This window comes from Eufriesea mexicana, unplaced genomic scaffold (genome assembly GCF_001483705.2).
Source record: "Eufriesea mexicana isolate 0111107269 unplaced genomic scaffold, ASM148370v2 scaffold2340, whole genome shotgun sequence".
Classification (NCBI taxonomy): Eukaryota; Metazoa; Arthropoda; class Insecta; order Hymenoptera; family Apidae; genus Eufriesea; species Eufriesea mexicana.
Window position 1 is genome coordinate 63,383 of NW_016910419.1, and position 19,001 is coordinate 82,383.

Sequence of the window (19,001 nt, forward strand, 5' to 3'; positions counted from 1 at the left end):
AATGGGGACAGCCTGTTACTTTCATCGAAAATTGAAATGTATGTTCTCGTCTAAGCCTTGCTAAATTTCAAGTCGCCCAGCAACAACGAAAGTATGACCGTTGGACGAGAAGAAATGACGTGTCCAACGGGGACCAGTTTTTCCACGACAAGAATCGAAACGCTCGCCGCCGATCCACGCGCGATCTTGCCGGACTGCTTCTTGCGGATCGGTTCTCAGCCGACGATCATCCGAAAGTCCTCGTTGGGAAACGTTAATCGCCGCTCTGGACGTGGTTACTTTCGATAAATGCGAGCAACCACATCCAAGCAGCGCTTGTGTGCCGTCGATAATTTCGGAGAAAATTTTAATCGCTTGCCGGTTCCACCGTGCACTCGGTACGGCTTAAAAAGTGATCTGGCCCAATGGAAAAATGAAGCAAAAGATGACTTTGGATACTCGAGTAAAGAGTACTAATAGGAAATTTAGGGGTTTTTAATTTTCGTGAAAATGCGGCATTATGATGGACTAAGTAGTTACGCAATTTTAATACTGGGCGATGACACTAGTATTATAATATATGGTATGATATTCTAAAGTTAGAGTCATTTTAAATATAAGTTTTTTTTATGCAATATTAAAATCAAAATATCTCCTAAACGAATAATTTGATTTAATTATTTATTTAATAATGAAGCCGAGTTTCATAGGTTTAGTGTCTTTTTTCATAGGGAATTTGTGACATTTATATTATAGGAAAAACTTTGCATGTGATAACTTAAAACTTAACATTGTAACTACAATGTGTACCTAACTGTAGAGTACATAGATAGTACTAAATAATATATGATGAAAATAATTAATTAAATGCAATTACATTTCCACCTTGACGAAAATTAATACCAATTTCTTCAAAAGTAGCTATATATTTTCAGTAACTGAATCTGAATTCAGTCACTTTGGCTCATTTGGTAGTGCTAGTCTTAGTTCTAAAGCATAATCAACGATTTAAAAAACATGTAGGTGAATCTTTTCAAATGAGCCACCCTGTGTATTAATTAAAAATAACGAGTATTGCATTAGAGTAATTTTTTAACCTGAAAATAAGTCCGAAAGCTGTCAGTAGCTCTGGAACACTAACGGCACGTTGGCCATTATGGCAGAGGATTGATTCGGCAGCTGACAATGAAAAATATTGGAAAGTGTTGGAACAATGTTTCTTTGGTCTGAAGACGGAGTGGCGTGTTGGATGGAGGATGGCTGGACATAATTTTCGACCGACTGGTATCCAGTTTAAGAAAGTCATGCTTATTAGGCGCCATTAAGGCCACCCTGCAGAAAGTGGGTTCCCCAAGGGAAGGAAAGGCGACATCGCTCTCCATTTTTACTTTCTTGCTCAGGCTGGGAGGGAAAGTAACGAGAAATCGAAGAAAAATGTTCGGTTTCCCAGAAGCAGTCTTACCAAAAAGGTCTCACCAACATCGCGAAGGTCTCACCTTCATCCCACACACCGCAAAATTGATCCCAAACCATGCTCAAAGCTTGCAAGATTCTACGCTATTCGTAAAACAATTAAATCGTGGTTCTAATTCGTTGGAAACGGAACTTAAGAAAATATTCGTTTGCCGCCTTCATCCTGATAATCAGAGAATTCGCTGGCCACTAAGTCGATTAGCGAGAATAAATGATTAGGGTCAGCCAGATTTACCTAACAGTATTAATGGATTACAGTCACGAAGCTTGCCTAGTTTCAATATGGCCGACCCTAATCCGAGGAAACAGGCTCAGTTTCCGCCACTAAGGGGTAGGAGTACGATCCTGTTGATAGAGCCAGATATTTTCAAGCATTTAATGCACAAGAAGCAACGATTGCTTCAATAATCGATGTGAATAAACACGTAGAAGTCCCGGAGCAAGAAGTTCCGGCGTCATGGCTGCAAATGGATTCTGATTAGCAGATAGGTCGTCTAGCCAAAGCATTAATCACTAGCTTGCAGCTATTACCGGTGTCTCGAGGTCAGGGTCACGTTTAGCGTACACGGGGAAAGCGGAGAAAAAGAAACCGAGGTTGCCTTATCCAGCTGAGGAGAAACTGCTCTCGGATGAAGAGAAAAAGCTGATTGGGACATGATCGAAGGGTGAAAAAGTTGAATGAAAGTTAGCTTCTGTCTGCGAAGAAGGAAGAAGCTGGGAACTTTAACGAGGCCCGAGACTTATCTTCAATTTTCACCAGGTGGAAACCATAAAGAGAAAGAACCGTGTGCGTTAGATGGATGAAACGTTGAGACCATTCACTGGTGTATTTTGCAAAGTAATTCAGTTTCTAACGCAGCTAGGAAGAAAAAAGAGACCCATGAGCAGACGCTATAACATGGTCAGCTATTAAACTGCCATTTCATACTACAATATACCGGCGGTGATACTGACACTGCAGCTGTATTACGTTCCTCAGCGTTAAATGATCCTTCTGTAATTCAATTAGGTAATATTAATTAGATAACTCGGTAATTAATTACGGTATTTATTAGACAATTAACGAACTGGTTGGAATATTAAACGGCGATAATGAAACATGTTGAATAATAAAGACACGAGATTAAAAGAGGTATAAAGACCTATTCCAATAAAAATCACGTGGAAACAAGGAAAGGGATTGTCAGCTGTCATTTTCTTCTTCGTTGGCGGCACTTTACTGTGCAAATGGTGCAAAATTAAAAGCTTGCGTGGATTTTGGGACACTCTGTCCATATGGATATTTGTATAGAATGATACAAAATTATTGCTTTTGGATTCTTTGTTTCCGTTGTATATAATTGCATATACCCGTTTACTTTCATCCTGTCACCTTAATTATCGTTGCACATGTATATTACGTTTAAATACACATTACGGGTAGTTCTAGCGTGAAAAGATGATTCTTGGCAAGAAATCTGGACGCCATAGTCCTGCAGCCTGCGTCAGGTACTTGAGACTCACTCGACGACGGTCATTGAATCCTGAGCAGCAGCATGGTTCATAAAAATGCATCGGATCTCCTCGAGAAAGTTTCACGAAAGTCAGCGTGGAAAAAGAGCGATATTTCAGGATGATCGGCTGGCAAAAGTGTGTCACCGCCTGTCGAATGGAAATAATTGCCTTATCAGAGTCGAGCAGAGACCGTGAAGGCGTGCGTATTTCATTTGACACGTGAGAATCCGCCTTGATACGACTATTCAACTTGATTTAGTGCCCCGCGTATATTATTTTCAGAATCCCATGCGATACCGCGTGATCGCGATAACTGCGGCTCGATATCTACAGAGAAGACAGTGTAACATTAGGGAATCGATTTGAGTGCGAGAGAAAAAGGACATGCATCAAGAATAACTAATTTCCTCGACTGCCCGAGATAAACGGCCATGATTAGAGCACCTGTACACGCCCATCCATCGGGAGATCGATTTGTATTAAGGCTGATTTGTATTAATGGGTGAGCAACGTCGCTGTTAATGAGCTTTGGGTAGCCACGGAAATTTTGATTAAACGTTCAACGAAGAACGACCGACGCATGCACGGAAATTTACACAGCGCAGGGTTGTTCGAATGTCGATCGGAAATTCAACAGATGGCACCCGATGGAGCTGACTAATGGCGCGTGCGCCCTGGCGACAACACGCGCGAGTCACGCAAGATGTCCATTCGGACCACTTTATTCGATATTTCAGTCTGTTGTTACACTCGAACGAGCACTGAAAAGCCTTCCTCTCGCGATTTTGTTTGCAACAGAAATCTCGAATCCTTGGCGAGTATCAATTTTGAAGGTTAGTTTACGTTTATCGCGCTGGTCGTTCTGTATAAGGCTCGAGACGACCTTAAGTGACATTGAAAGTTTTTTCAGGTTGAAAATAAAGCGACCTCAAGGAGAAATATTTTTAAGAATGTTTCTCGATGTATTCTTAATAGATACTTCATTAATTTGTTTTTTAACGCTAACTTCCAACGTGTTAACGTCCGAGGTACCAAACGAGTCAAAATGGCAGGTATACGGGAATACCCGTTTTATGTTTCCAGTTAGTGAAAACACGCAATTAATTTTGGCAAAGTTAATTTCGACTTTTATTCGAATAAAAACATAGTTTCATCGTGTCGCTTTAATTATTGTTATTTATTTATATCTTCAATATAGGCGGATACTACAAGCTGACGCTAGGTAACCCTAGCGTTGAACCAAAGTATATCATTTTAGGAAAAATTTGGTTTAAGTAGATCGCAAGTCAGGTTCAGTGATCTGTTTCATCGCATTGTTATAACTTGCGTTCGGTGTCTGAAGAAGAAAGAAGAAAAAAGAACTAGCGGTGAGAGAAAGTAACTAGAATCTAGTGAACAACTTTGTATCTCACGCAACGTAGTCACATTTCTCATTTTCTAAGGAAGTATCGGATTAGTTTGACCCGGTTCCAAAAGATCCACGATCCTCTCGGCTTACTTACCTTTGCTCCTCGTGCTAGAATCGATACAGTCGTGCTGTATGTATATAAAACACGAGTGGAAAGGTCCTTGAATGTGAACAACCTGGGGTGCCGAGTGACAACGACCTTGCTACTCTGACATATCCTCGTGACATCCTTTTCGCGATGCTCGTTTTCCCGTGCGAGTTTCGATCTGACCTTAAAACTCGCGTTACATGGAAACACGGTTTTAATTAAGGTGATCTGTCGGGTAGGCGAGACTTTTTTCATCGGTCGGGAGATATCGACGTGTAGGATGGACGATCTAAATACAGTTAAAAACGTTTCTCCTCGCACCGGTGACCCTGTTCGACATATTCAGGCTCGTTTTCAAACACGGTCGCGGATTCTCACGTATTTATCTCTTTGTCAATCGTAATTGGCAATCCTGAAACGCTGCATAGACCTGGCAAAACGATTTCTAATTGCACCACTGCTGCTGCAACGTGCGTAGCCAAGAAAATGGCAGATGGTTATCTCAGAAGTTACGATGAATCCATATTAGAAAATACAAGGAAAACTTCACATCCGATTCTCAACGGTTTCAATAAAATTAGAAACTCTTGCTGCAGATATTGGATCAATCGTAATAACATCTGTAGCATAGTAGCAAGAAATTACCCCCACCTTGTTCTTCTTTTTCTCCCTTTTCTTTCCCTCCCTCTTTTCCCACAGACAGACCAATATAGTTTTTTTCTTCTTATTCTATATTTATTTCCTATATCATAGATTAAGTTCTTATAACTTACTAATTCCCCATTTACTAGTAAGTGAATCTACCCCTGAAGTGCAGTACTCTGGCGCAGGATCTTTAATTTATAAGATTAAATTAATCAATACTTCCAGTTTATACGTTTAAGGACTCTTGTTAAAAATTTTGTTTCTTTTGTTAATTCTTCTGTATATATTCAAAAGCTTTAATAAACGTATGTTACAAAAAAAAAAAAAAAAAAAATAGTGTCAGGAATAAAAGAATGCCAATACTCGATCTTGGGTTCACATCTAGTAGCGATAATTTTCTTTTTCTTAGCGAAATAATTATATCAATCGTTACAATAAATAGGTGTATCGATTATTTTATGCAATTTTCTTCATTTATTACAACACTGTCTTTACATCTCAGCCAAGGTTGAAAAAATTATACTTGCATACATCTATGCGATTATTCAAAATCGTACATGCTTTTTTCAAAACTGATTCAGTATATGCAGCTCTGTGTTCATAGTCATACTTACAGTAAAGATATAACTTATTCACATTAATTTCATTAAACCCTATTAGTTTCTAAAATAACTTTAGGAAACTTAACCTTAAACTAACTTTAAGAATTGGCGTATAATCTAGGGGCGAATGAGAAATGAAATATTGCACAGGCGTAGATTTTGAAATTTTTTAAGCGAAGTTTAAATTTGTCGTATTAATACCAGAGTGATTCGAGGCTAGAGAATACTTCCCAAGCGAAGTACAGCTGCGGAGAGTCGCAGCCTGGAATCTCCGATGGCAACGACCTTGCCAGTCCGCGACGTGTCCTCGCGATATCCTCTTTCGCTGCGGCATCCTGTTTACATCCCGGTTCACCTGACGGTAAATCGACTTCTCTTTTTCTCTTACTCGTTCCACGAGGATTATTAATGCACGCGTGTCGAGTCCGTTTCGCTAGTTGCACGCAACCCCGTCCCTCGCGTTCCCCCACTCCGAGTCATCCCCACTCCCGGCCGCATCGTAGATCTACGACCTCGGCGAAAAACATTCGGCGCTCTATTTGCTTCACGAAAAACCAATTTCCACGCGAATGCTGTTCTTTCCAGTGCCTCGAGCCGCGAATAATCGTCGAACACGTAATTATCCTGGCGTTAAAGCTAACACGGCTTTTTACGCGACCCTTGAGCGTGTCGATGATCCTGATCGTTTCCTGAAACGAGAATTCCCGGAAGAAAGGTAGTAATCCTTCTTACACACCTTGCCTGTATAATTAAACTTGGATTAGATTATCGTGTACTTTATCTTTTTAGTTTCAATTATACTTATGGTAGCAGCAAAAATTCCATTGTTCTGGCAAAAGAGGATGTTAAGAAAAGGCCATTTTTGGCATCGTTTGGAAACAAAAAATTCCTGTATCACTTTGCCGAGAAACGATGGGAAAATTGTCAAGAATAAGTCGAATATGTGAAAATAAGACTGATGAACATACACGAGCGTCATGTTTCGTCGTCTTCCTCTTCGGATATTGAACCATCTTCGAAATAATTAGCGAGGATCTCAGCTGGCAAATGAACCAAAGGTTTGAATCGAGCAAAGCCGAAATACCATATAAGCATTGCTACATGGGAACAACACCCAACAACGCATTCCCCAACTTTGCATTCACACGTGTGTGCAAGAACGGCTTCCAGTTCGACTTTACTTTTATCTATTAATATGAATACAAAATATTTCCAAGTATTCGAATGCCGTGGACGCAGTTTCGTTTTCAGTAAAATGCAATTATTTCGTTCTACGGCGATTCGGTATTTTTGATAATCCATGCGATACCATGGTGTTGCAATCTTTTGATAATCTATGCGATACCATGGTGTTACAATCTTTTGATAATCTATGCGATACGATGGTGTTGCAATTTGGAAATCAAACTCTCTGTTTTATATAAGCATAGATCCTCGTAACTCAACGTTGGTAAGATTCTAATTGTACGACTTCTATACGTTAGAAATCTGCTCGTCTTGTGTTCATGTTTTCTGTATGTACCAGTTGTCCCAAAGAATTAATCCGGTTCGAATATTGCAAAATCCTGTCTATAATTAAGCGATCAAAGTCAGAGGCATGTATTGGATGAAACATAGCGTTTAAAATGGCACAAGCTATTTTGAAGTCATGGAATAAGGTGGATAATGTAATATTTTGGGTACATTTATAAAACAGCTTTTTATGCGTCCGTTAATTGCTTCGACCATAAACCAATCTTTTGTAACGAGTCGTGATTGATTGGCTTATTCAACTGTCAATGGTTCCCAAAGTCCATCTGCAAATGATGGCATTTTAGCAATGAATTCTCTTCTCGTGACTTCTTCCAGAGAATCTCAGAAACTACAATCCACGAGGAAAACATCGTGCCCTTCAAATTGATTGAATGAATCAGCTTCTAACAACGGTTCATTTAGAATTGATGCATTATTTTTGGATTTCTGATAGTCTCTAAATATCTACTATATAACCGTCCATATAACTAATTGATTAATTAATCGGTCATTGATTTAGTTCAAACTTTGCAAGTTTGTAGATTTAAGTCATCCAGTCCAAGAAAATGAATCGTTATAAGGGCAACTAAATAGTTTTTGATATATTTATATAGTTATCAAGTGTCGCCAAGTATGGCCTAATGGCGACATCCGAAAATTCTTTCGCTGGAGGCCCAGGGTCTATCCTGTCTGTAATTAATAGTTTTATTTCCAATTTATATTTTATTTTCTATTAATTTTTCGCTCATGAAAACAAATAATTGTAAATAAATTTTGGCGACATTATTCTCACCCTCGCCAATAGACGGATTCCTACTTAAAGGAGGTTCGCAAGTCCTCAGTAAACCCTCAATTTCCTATACATACAATTTCCAAACTTCCAATATTATCCCCATCTAAGTCAAGGCTTGCTAGGTAGTCTTACTGATGAATCCACTAGTAATCCAGTCCAGGGCGAAACGCATCCCTGCCTTTCCCCTTGCGTCCCTTCTAGCACCACCAATCACATTGAGCATACCTGCGACCGAACTACAACAGCAAACGCGAAGGGACCCCCTACAAAATTGTAAATGAAGAGGAAGACGAAACATGTTGCTCGAGTATGTTCGATTAGTCTCGTTTTCACATATTTCGACTCATTTTGACAACTTTCCGTCGTTTCTCGGCAAAGCGATAATGGAATTGTTCGTTCCTTGCAGAGGAATTACTCATTTCCAAGCGATGTCAAAAATGACCCTTTTTTAACATTCTCCTTTATATGGTAGCGAATAGACGGGTTCTGGAGATGCAGCCGAGTGGATTCTAGAAAAGTCAAAGATCCCGGAGAGTCAGGCTAGCGGTCCAGAGGAAGCAATTGGTTACATAAAGAACCCTGGTCCCGTTCCTCGGAGCCGAGAAGAGAAATTGAATCGTAAGGTCGTTCCGTGACGCGTTCAGCTCGTAGCTAACGCTCCGCGGACACGTAACACGTCGCGCGTAGAATAACGTAAGATGTAACGATCGTCCGCGGGCTCGTACGGTAACACACTGCGCACAGGATGAAACACGATCCCGTCAGGTGAGCTGTGTGCCCCGTACACGTTCCCTGGCGTGACCTTATACACTTCGCGGAGCGAACTTCTCTTCCGCGAAGAAAGCTTCGAGATCCCGTACACGTGGCCGCCTATACTGGGTGTCATGGAACGACGAGATCTCATCTGTTCCCTGGAGTCAAGAATCTAACTCCGTCCTTTTTCCTAGGGTTACAGCCATGTCATTCGAGCGAGTGGATAATTACAATAACAAATTCGCGATAATGGCCAGCGTTGAGATCAGGTTTCTCGCATGGCACTGGTTTGGTACCGTGTTCCAAGTGAACCTGAGTTATACCTTGTATATAAGTGGAAGACTGCTGTGAAAAATCGATCGTGGTTCATGATTTAGCATTCTGTGATATTACAGGTTTCACGGGTGTACGAAATTACCTGGTTAGGCTGTTACTTATTAAATTTCGCCTTAAATCATCGAGCATTTGCAGGGAGCAGTCGAGTTTATCAGAGCATTTCTGAATTATCCCAGACGATTAACACGATTATTCCTCGAGTTACGTCGATTGCCCCAGTTAGTGGCAACTCGATCCTCCTCTGGCAAGTTCAACGTTGTCACGATGGTCAATTGTGTTGACCAGAGAGGTTCCTTGTGTCGTTAAAGTCTTCTTCGAATTCCCTGGTCGCATGAATGACCGCTCCTGGTCGATTCAGCAGAGTCTAGGCTGCAATTAACTCGCTGGAGAAGAAAGAATCGATACACCGGTCTTTCCTTACACCGTGGCCAAGAATGTTAGACTGATGCGTTGTACAGGAAGATCAATCACGTCTGGACAGTTCCATTTTTTCCCTGACAGCGGTATCCGCTACAGCTCTCCATAGTTGGACGCTCTTATCAGTTTTGATTTGGAGTTTTATTCGGACAAGGTGATATACTTCTTTCTTGTTCTAGCGGAGTCGAAGTTTCCCAGATTCTGGGAAAATGGAGGCTGCACAGAGGGACCTGGTGATTAAGGGGAAAGGCTGGAACGAGGATAGGTGTGACTCTGATGAGACATCTTCGCAATGAGCACATCAGCGTCATCGTTACTTCTTCTAAAAAGAATCTGGGATGTCCCGCTAGTAAAAAATATTCGCACGTGTTCTTTTGGTGACGACAGACATTCTCCTTCCTCCTCGTAATCCTCTTTAGTCTTGCCGATCGTGACACAAATGGATATGAGATCACTTCCTACTGCGGATGAATTCATGCTCCTAATCATTCTTCAAGTATTTTTTGAGCTGCCTTTTATAAACCATTACGAACCACGCAGCTTTTCGCTGCTTCCATTCTTCTCTATAACGTGCAAGTATTCGTCTATAAGAAGTGTTTTTGTTCGACTCTTATGTTAGTAACCGGTTACCAGGATACTCTGTTGCATCCTGCAATAAGATCTTAATATGTATAGCCAGATCTTGGTTACTCGGTGTCTTCTTTATATGCTTTAGGTTTAGAATTTTGAAAATGATGTTTCGGTACCAAAAGATATAATTTTATTTATTTATTTTATTTATTTATTATAGTCCAATGTATAGCTTTGTCACTTTGTTGCATCCTGAAACAGGATCTTAATATGTATAGCCAGATTTTTGTTACTTGGTATGTTCTCTCTCTGTTTTAGGTTTAGAATTTTTAAAATGATGTTTTGGTAGTAAAGGATATAATTTTATTGATTATAATCCTTGCATAGACGACTTAAGATGGCTTCCAGTTTCCAATGCATAACTTTTTACATTCTTCTTTCTTATTTCTAACTCTATAACTAGTTATTAATAACTACATCTTATAAAATTGATTTATCCTCTTGATTTATAGTCTCTTGAGTAAGCTTATCATCTTATAATCTACCCTTGTACCCTTTGTGTCCTTGTCGATCTTTCAGTCTTCTTGCAGGAACTAAAAGTAGAAACTATTTTCTATTAGCTTCTAGTATTCTTCTTTACTGATTTTCCTGTTCTTCCCTCCTGCTTTATACATATATTTTATGTCTATTTTATTTCATCTTTATATGTCTATTTTATATGTCTTCTGCAATTTTATATGTATTCCTCCAATCTCTTTTACCACCCTCCCCTCTAGCAAAGGATATAACAACGAGAGACACAAAAAGATAGATGAACATTTATATGATAATATTTCATTACATACCAGTGTTTTACATTTCCAACAGGAGTGCTCAGAACAGCAGAATCAATTTCAATAATCAGATTCTAAAGATCGATGTTAATTAATATATCAAATTTAAAATTACCCAACGATGCGTATAATGTCTAAGTAACAATAATTTCGCGCTTTTGCATACGATTTCTTATTTATCGTTTTAAAAACATCGTCGTCTTATGGCAAAAAGTCTTGGAATTATTATTTTTCTGTAACGAAAAAATCCTCGAATGCAGAAGGTTAATTAGGTTCAGATAGTATATTTCAATTAATAGTAATTTGCTATTTGCTCTGTGAGAAAGCGTTCGAATAAGTACACGTAATTATGTTATGGATGTTCCATCATGATTTACAAGGATAAAAATATTAGTAGCTTGTTTTTGCTCGGCAAGAAAAAGAGACTATGTAATATTGTTACGTGATACGTTCTACTGTTGGTATGACTGGTGTGCGTGCGCACACGCATCTGCATACAAGCATGGCGAAGCATTGAAACGAGCCTGGAGAGATCGGAGATTGCATTCTTGGCAAGGGCGTTCGCAGTTTATGTTCCCCTGGAAGAAACTGAGAAAAGGAAAGAAAGGGGCGCGCTTGAGGGTTCCTCTGGTTTCGTTCTCATGAATCGAGTCGACGTTTTTCTGCAGCAGCCACGAGCTTTATCTCGCTTTTTAGTCCCTAGTTGATTTTCTCCTATACCTGGAACATCTCAAATTATTCCCAGGTATTCCTTCACTTCTCCGCCATTTTCCTCATCCTCGCTCGGAGGATTTGCAAAAAAAAGAAGCATGCAGTAAACGTGAAATCTTATCGGTGGAAAATAACTGTCTGAATTTTATTTTTTCTTCTTATGAGCGAAGTTGTTAAATATGGCGTAATAGGCGATTAGAATTCGGAATAAATTAATCGTCGGTTATTAGCAATTACTTTGAGTGTACGTAGTAAACATATGTCATTTTTTGCCAACGTTAATTGCACATTAGTAATCATTGGTGGTTGCGTCGTTATTAATTTCGTCCTCTAAAAAGCTTCCTCCGTTTTGCATTTTCATGTATTCAAATTCATGATTCACAACGTTCAACCTGCACGAAGGTAGAATGCAAAACTCGAAGAAAAATTTCTAATTAAAATAGCTTCCGCCAGTAGGAAGCGATGTACGCAATTATTCGTCGAACCTATAAGCTGACTTGTACACTGGGATTTACGATGTTGTGTAATGCTTTCTTTCCTGGTATAGGAACTTTTATTGTCGTGTGTCATCTACCGTCTATTTATTTTCGTCTTGCTCTTACGGAATAATCGGTTTCCCCTATGTAATTTCTTAGACATTAAAGTCGTATCAGATTTCCCCAAGGTTACTAGATTTGTCTTCGACTCTTGCATGTTTAGTGAGAATTTTGGTTCGACATTCTATAGGCTAAAATTAATCGAATATTAGAGATATTATGGTTACGTAAAGAGGAAAAAGGACAAAGATGGTAAGAAAATAATTGCAACAGCGTTTAGAAACTAGATCTATTTGTATGCTAAACTGTAAACACAGGTTACAAAATGGTGTGCTGCGCAGCAGCTGGAATAAATTATCCCTCTCTACGATCCTGATCGTGCGCAAATAATACTATAGATCGATTTGTGCCACTAGAACGACAATTACGTTTAAGGTCGCTTAAGGATGAAACATGCGCAGAACAGGTGATGACACTCGTCAGTGACCTTCTTCTAGACACACTTCGAGGACGCATTCTTCATCTTCCACGTCTGTGGTATTCGATGCATCATTCGGAGCTGAAAAGTGAAGCGTAGATAAAATATAAACTTACGAAAGAAAAGTTACCGAAAAAGTCACTAGGATAATATTAGTATCGAATAATGCAAACTCTAATAATATCCTAATTTAAACTATAAACATTCTCATCTGAACCATTCTCTAATCAAAAACATCTTCAAACATGTATTCAAAAATTTGGACAAAGAAATGATTTAGGTTAGGTCCGGTTTAGGTTAACTTCCTATGATTGTCTAAAGTTTTTCCAAATATTGCATATGTACGGAGGAAAAAGTCGTTCCAAATCTTCATTTGTACAACGTATTTAAAAATCACCAGAATTTTTTTTGCTTTTAACCTGTCGTAATTAATCATAGTTCCTCATCATGATTTAAAAATTAAGCAGTGGTAATAGGTAGATATTACAGACTATTTAATATCAACATAATGGTACAGTAATATAGAATACAGTGATAAACGAATAACTTAAAGATATATGCATATACAGGGTGTCCCAGCAATGGTAGTATAGCCTGCAGGGATATTTAATTTCGAGGAATTAAATCTAACCCAGACCTAACCTCTAAGATTATATTAACTTATATATCTTTGGAGTTGTACAGGGTGTCCCAGCAACAGTAGTACAACCGGAAAGGGGTGGGAAAATTCTATGTAAAAAAACAAATTGAAAATAAAGAATAAAATTTTTTCATTCGAAGCTTCATTATCGAGAAAATTGACTTTGAATACTCACCGAGAATATCCATCTGAGCCATTGCTAAGTGCACGCGTACTCGGTGAATATTCAAAGTCAATTTTCTCGATAATGAAGCTTCGAATGAAAAAATGTTATTCTTTATTTTCAATTTGTTGTTTTACGTAGAATTTTCCCACCCCTTTCCGGTTGTACTACTGTTGCTGAGACACCCTGTACAACTCCAAAGATATATAAGTTAATATAATCTTAGAGGTTAGGTCTGGGTTAGATTTAATTCCTCGAAATTTAATAAATATTACACGACCTGTTTCTAGTATAAATGTAATATTATATCAAAAAGTGAAAGAATCTGCGCGATGGCGAACTATTATGTCAATAGCACTGGTCTTTCCCTGTTAGTCATAGGGACAGAGGGAAGTATGGGACATGGACCTGGTCTACTCGAATAGCATTCATAGCCGACCTCACAAGACCCAAATCGGAGACAAAATGAGCGGAAGGAAAAAAGAAGGCGGTGGCATTGCAAGGCTGCTGGTCGGGTTTTGCAATCGCGTTGTGATGCAATCGGACTCCGAGTCTCGTCGCGACACTGAAACCAACCTACCTGTGTGTTCAGTGGGAGTCAGCCTTGCCGCGAGTTTATTTCGCGTTTTCGAGCGGTGCTCTGCGATTATTCTACGTAAGATTACGGTTTTCTCGTAACGAATTCCGTCTTGCTTCCTTTTTTCTTCTATCTCTTCAGCTGCACAGCCATCCGAGAGACGGATGCCTGGCGAATGGCCTAACGTTTCATGGATTCACGGTACACGTGCTCCTTTGTTCTTATTCATTTTCTTATTCCTTTTATCGCCACCATTATACTTGCTAACTCGGGAAACTTTTTACGCGTGGATGTACAACAGTGGTGTCTTCACAGCATTCTTGGTGGTTACGCTAGAAGTACCATTATGGGTACAGTCGCTTTGAGCCATATAGCAAGGTCGTAAAATCAGCCCAATGAAAAACCACGATTGTCCCGACTTCCGAAACAATTCGAAATATTTGGGTGAGATACCAGACTCAGAAGTCATTTAGATGCCGTGCGAAGTCGATTCAAAATGGATTCCCGCATCGGAGTAAATTGCTGACAGCGGCCTGCGAAGAATTTCTTTTAATTACTCGGTACACCGAAATTTAGTGGTAGTAAATTGGCAGTAGCTAGTAATAAGCGATCCGCACTGGGATTAAAAGTTAATCCACTGTTCCTTTTCATTTTATTCGACGGTTTACTGCCTAGAACTGGTTGCATGTGGTCCTCGACACCGGTAACGTCAACACTGCCCGCACTGAACCGGGGCTGTTGCTTGATACGTTAATTTACGACCTGGTTGTATCACTCGATTGTATATACCATATATTCCAGGTGCCATTTTTGAAAGTACTATTTTTCAAATTGGTGCCATTTCTAATGAAGTAATAGCGGATCATTGGAAAGGCATCGCTGAGTGTTAATTAACGAAGGAGCACTGAGTATGGTCTACCATGGACCATTATGACGAAGCTGTGAGAGATAATGGTATTCGCAACTTTCTCTTTTATATGCGATGTCAATGGACCACATATCAAGCGCGTGTACAGGGTGTCCAATTTTAATCTGTAGATGAATATTAATCGGTAATTGCTCGCTGCATGAAAAATGTTTTCGATGAAAATTGGATAATTCCCGGAGGCTATAAGAAGATATAATTACTCTTTTTGTAAATGAGCGTGTAGAGGATATATGAAGGACAACTACATTTCTTTTTTAGTGGAATTATCATTTTTAGTATACTAATCGATCCAGTTCATTATCGGAAATAAAAGGTACTAGATCACGTGTGACGAAAAATTACTAGTTTACTAGTAATATTTAATATTTAGAGATATTTAAAAAATTTTTAAATTGCAATCATGTCAGATAATTTATCCACAATTACAAGGGGGGTCCCTTTTTCCCCCTTTTGTCTTTTGTCATCCATTTTCTGAACCTGCGTGGCCTTAAACAGGCAGGGCAGTTCTGACTGTACGTCTGTTCAAAAAACATATACTTTGTTCCACCATTTCCACTCGATACGTTCCTTTTCGTAACATAACCTCTCAACCACTCAACATAAATAAATTTCGTTATTCACTTTAAACATTCAAAAACATTTAATTCATTTTCAATATTTGTATAATAGATGAATAATTCATAAACTTATAATATTTCTCGTGATTTAATACATCTCCATTTATAATCACGAACGGAATCGATTAGCGTAGTAAAAATTACACGATTACTTAAAAAAAACAAAATTGACCTTCACGTGTCCTCTACCCATCCACCTGCAGAAAAAGTCAACTATATCACTCTATAGTCCCCTTGAGATAATTCGATCCTTATCAAAAACGTTTTTCAATATTTGTATAATAGATGAATAATTCACAAACTTATAATATTTCGCGTGATTTAATGCATCTTCATTTATAATCACGAGCTGAATCGATTAAGGTATTCAAAATGACGCGATTATTTTGAAAAAAAAAAAAAAAAAAATAAAGTTGACCTTCACGTGTCCACCTGCGGGAAAGGCTAACTATATCATCCTATAGTCCCCTTGAGATCATTCGATCCTTATCAAAAACATTTTTTACACAACGATCAGTTAACGAGCAATTTTTATTTATAGATGAAAATTACACACTTGGCGCAGTGTACGTACGCATACACGTACAGTAGCAAGTACCCTACAACATAGGTATACTAGTTTAGTATCCAAGAAGTTCCTCGAGAGAACTGAATATTTTACAGTGATCTGGAATATTTTTATCGGTGTAAAATTTCAGAAAGTGATTCACTAGGCACGCCAGCATGGCGAATTCCAAGAACTAGCGGACGCATTAACCGAACAGTATAATGGCGGTATCATGTTTCGTTGCTGATACCGGAGTTATACTCTGGGCGACGCGCTGGCAGAGAATATCTCGATTGGCGGAAGTTGTTTATTTTGCCAGGTGCGCAGTCGATCCAAATTTCTGCCGAACAATAGAGCATATTTTCGGCTCAGTGCGTGTATTAGTCACGCGCAATAGCCGCTTCTCGAAATGGTCGAATTATCTACATCGACTTCTGCGTCGATTTGCGATTAGTCTTCGAATTAGCTCGAACATAATATCGAGCAGGTCTGACTCACCCATTTATCGCTTTCGCTTTCACAGATAACATTTTATATGCAGCCTCCATAGATCCGGCATCTTTTGGCTTCGTTTCCAAGAATACATTTTTGTTGTACCTTCGGTCACTGCTATCTGATGTTTCCATAAATGGTAGTATTTCGGGACGACTCGGCGTTTAACCTCTTAGGCACGATGCGCTATTATAGTGGCTTTCGCGGATGTCATCTTCTTGAACGATGCGACACAATAGTGGCTCACTCGTTCACCGTTTGCATTAACTGATCGTTTTCATATGTTTTGTTTCACACTGTTTTGCCTTCGCAACGTTTTATAACAGTGTTAACAATATACAGACAGAATATACAATCTTTGTTTTTGACACGTCAGCGTCAGGTATGAATTGTTGCTTTTCATTTAAATAAATGTGCCATTTACTCTTAATATACCAGATGCTCTTTTTAACATGCCGATCCGTATCCCTGTAATTTTTTAGAACAGTATTGTCCGTCACATGTGCAGTGCTGTATCATTTACACGTAATTTGCGTTAAACTGTGCCGTACAGAGAAACAGTCCCGCGCAAACTTCAGCCGTGTTTAAGAGATTAAATACAAAGTAATATGTACGGCGCGTTCGACAAAAGAAGTCACAGCGTGTTTATATTCTCACGGCTAATTGATCCGTTGACACTCCCTTGATGACAGACAGTGATCGCTATTAGCCGAAAACAGTGACGAAAATCATCAGTATGTACTGTACGTTCGAGAAAAGAAGGCACAACGTGTTTATATCCTCATAGTTGATTAACTCCGCCGACACTCCCTTGATGACAGACAGTGATCGCTATTGGCCGAAAACGGTAACAGATGATCAAGGGCCTGTCAGCAGAGTTAAGCAGCCGTGAGGGTGTAAACACGCTATACCTTCTTCTCTCGAACGTGCAGTACGACCATCTTCGACGCAACGTAATTTTTATGGAGATATAAAACGTTATTGTGGGATGAAACAAGTAACTCGCGAAATTAATGAATATGTATATTAATATTAAGATAACAGGATACAAAATGTAATATAAATAAATGGGTAGAGATTATATATTTCGGCCACATGTTTTGGCTTTACACGACCAGATTAAAACACACAAAATTATCACTGACTAAGAGTGCTTTTCAAATAAAATACAGAGATATCAATTATAGGTTTAACCATCTATTTGTTCGAAATTTATAATTTTAAGACGATTATAAAATTTCGACATATTTTTTAATCTCTCTGTTCTCCTATTCGTTACAATTTTATATGTTTTATTTATATTAAATAGGTTTGGGGTACCGTAGTCTTATCCAATGATGATATACCTCGTTCGTGAAACTTCCAATTGATAAGTATTTTCCGTTAATATAAATTCGCATGTTTAAAAAAATGGTAGTATATTTACCAGAGAAAAAGTTTCACGCAAAATACCTCTTCCTTTATTTTCTCCACTGACGTAATCCTTAATACTCGCATATTCTTCATAACCCCATTAACTTCTCACCCCAGCCCTTCCACCCCCTTCCACCAGGTGAAAGATTCCACCCGACAAGCAACCACGTCTTCCGCATTCGTAATTTTCTTTCAAGCCCCACCAGCCTTGCCAAGCCGACGAGGAAAGTTGTTTTCAGCCATTCTCCTTTTCTCTTCCCTTCTTTCTCTCCACCAACGGCCGCAACTCGTATCATTGGCTTGCGTGAATTCTAATCGGTTTTTACGTAATATCGGCCAGGGCTGCGTGCAAGGAATGCACCGTTGTGCTTCTTCTTGCGCGGCTGAAAGGCTTCGTCGGTTCCTGTCGATGCAACCGGTGCACGATGCTCGTAAATCAGCCTGTTTTTAGTCATGCTATCGTTAGCCAGGTCTGTTCTTGCTGCTAGTCTTTGAGACATTAGGGCTTTGGGATAAGAAACTTGTCCGATGAACCTGGCGAGGAGCAAAGTTGGCTGGAACGGTTTCGTGAAAGGAAATTCTAGGTTTATATCAAGGTCCAATCAGCTAGAGCTATGGACTATTTTGTTCTGCAGCCCGGTGTTAGTCTACGTCGGTGGATAGTGATTAGGCGATTTCGTATTGCAATTCATGTTTTGTGTCTGAATGATCAGTGTTTGATTACTGGTTTTTCCGTCTCGATAGGTGTCAGTTGGATAAGCAATTTTGGGTCTTTTAAAAATTCCCATTGTGCCAGGAATATTAGGTGTTCCTTCATTGGATAGGATGAGAAGTAAAAGTTATTACGACGTGTAACTGGCGATACAAGCTGACCGATGTGAATCTACGCGAAAAAATAAGTCGAAAATATGGAGTGGTATTTTTTCGTACGAAGCTTCGTTTTCGAATAAATCGATGTCAAATATTCGTGAAATGGGTGTGCACATGACCCCACTT

General features: G+C 39.1%; 1 protein-coding gene across 4 annotated transcripts in view; it reads left to right on the plus strand.

Annotated features, from left to right (window-relative positions):
- LOC108549933 (cordon-bleu protein-like 1) overlaps positions 1-19,001 on the plus strand; it is a 71,190-nt gene that overhangs the window by 15,121 nt on the left and 37,068 nt on the right. For 3 of the 4 annotated variants that reach the window (XM_017903515.1, XM_017903511.1, XM_017903516.1), the window contains exon 1: positions 14,037-14,209. The exons of the other annotated variant lie outside the window; for it this stretch is intronic. In XM_017903515.1, coding sequence (XP_017759004.1) covers positions 14,199-14,209 — 11 coding nt within the window. In that variant the 5' untranslated portion in view covers positions 14,037-14,198. Of the gene's footprint in view, positions 1-14,036; positions 14,210-19,001 lie in introns of those variants that run through there. 4 annotated transcript variants of the gene reach the window in all.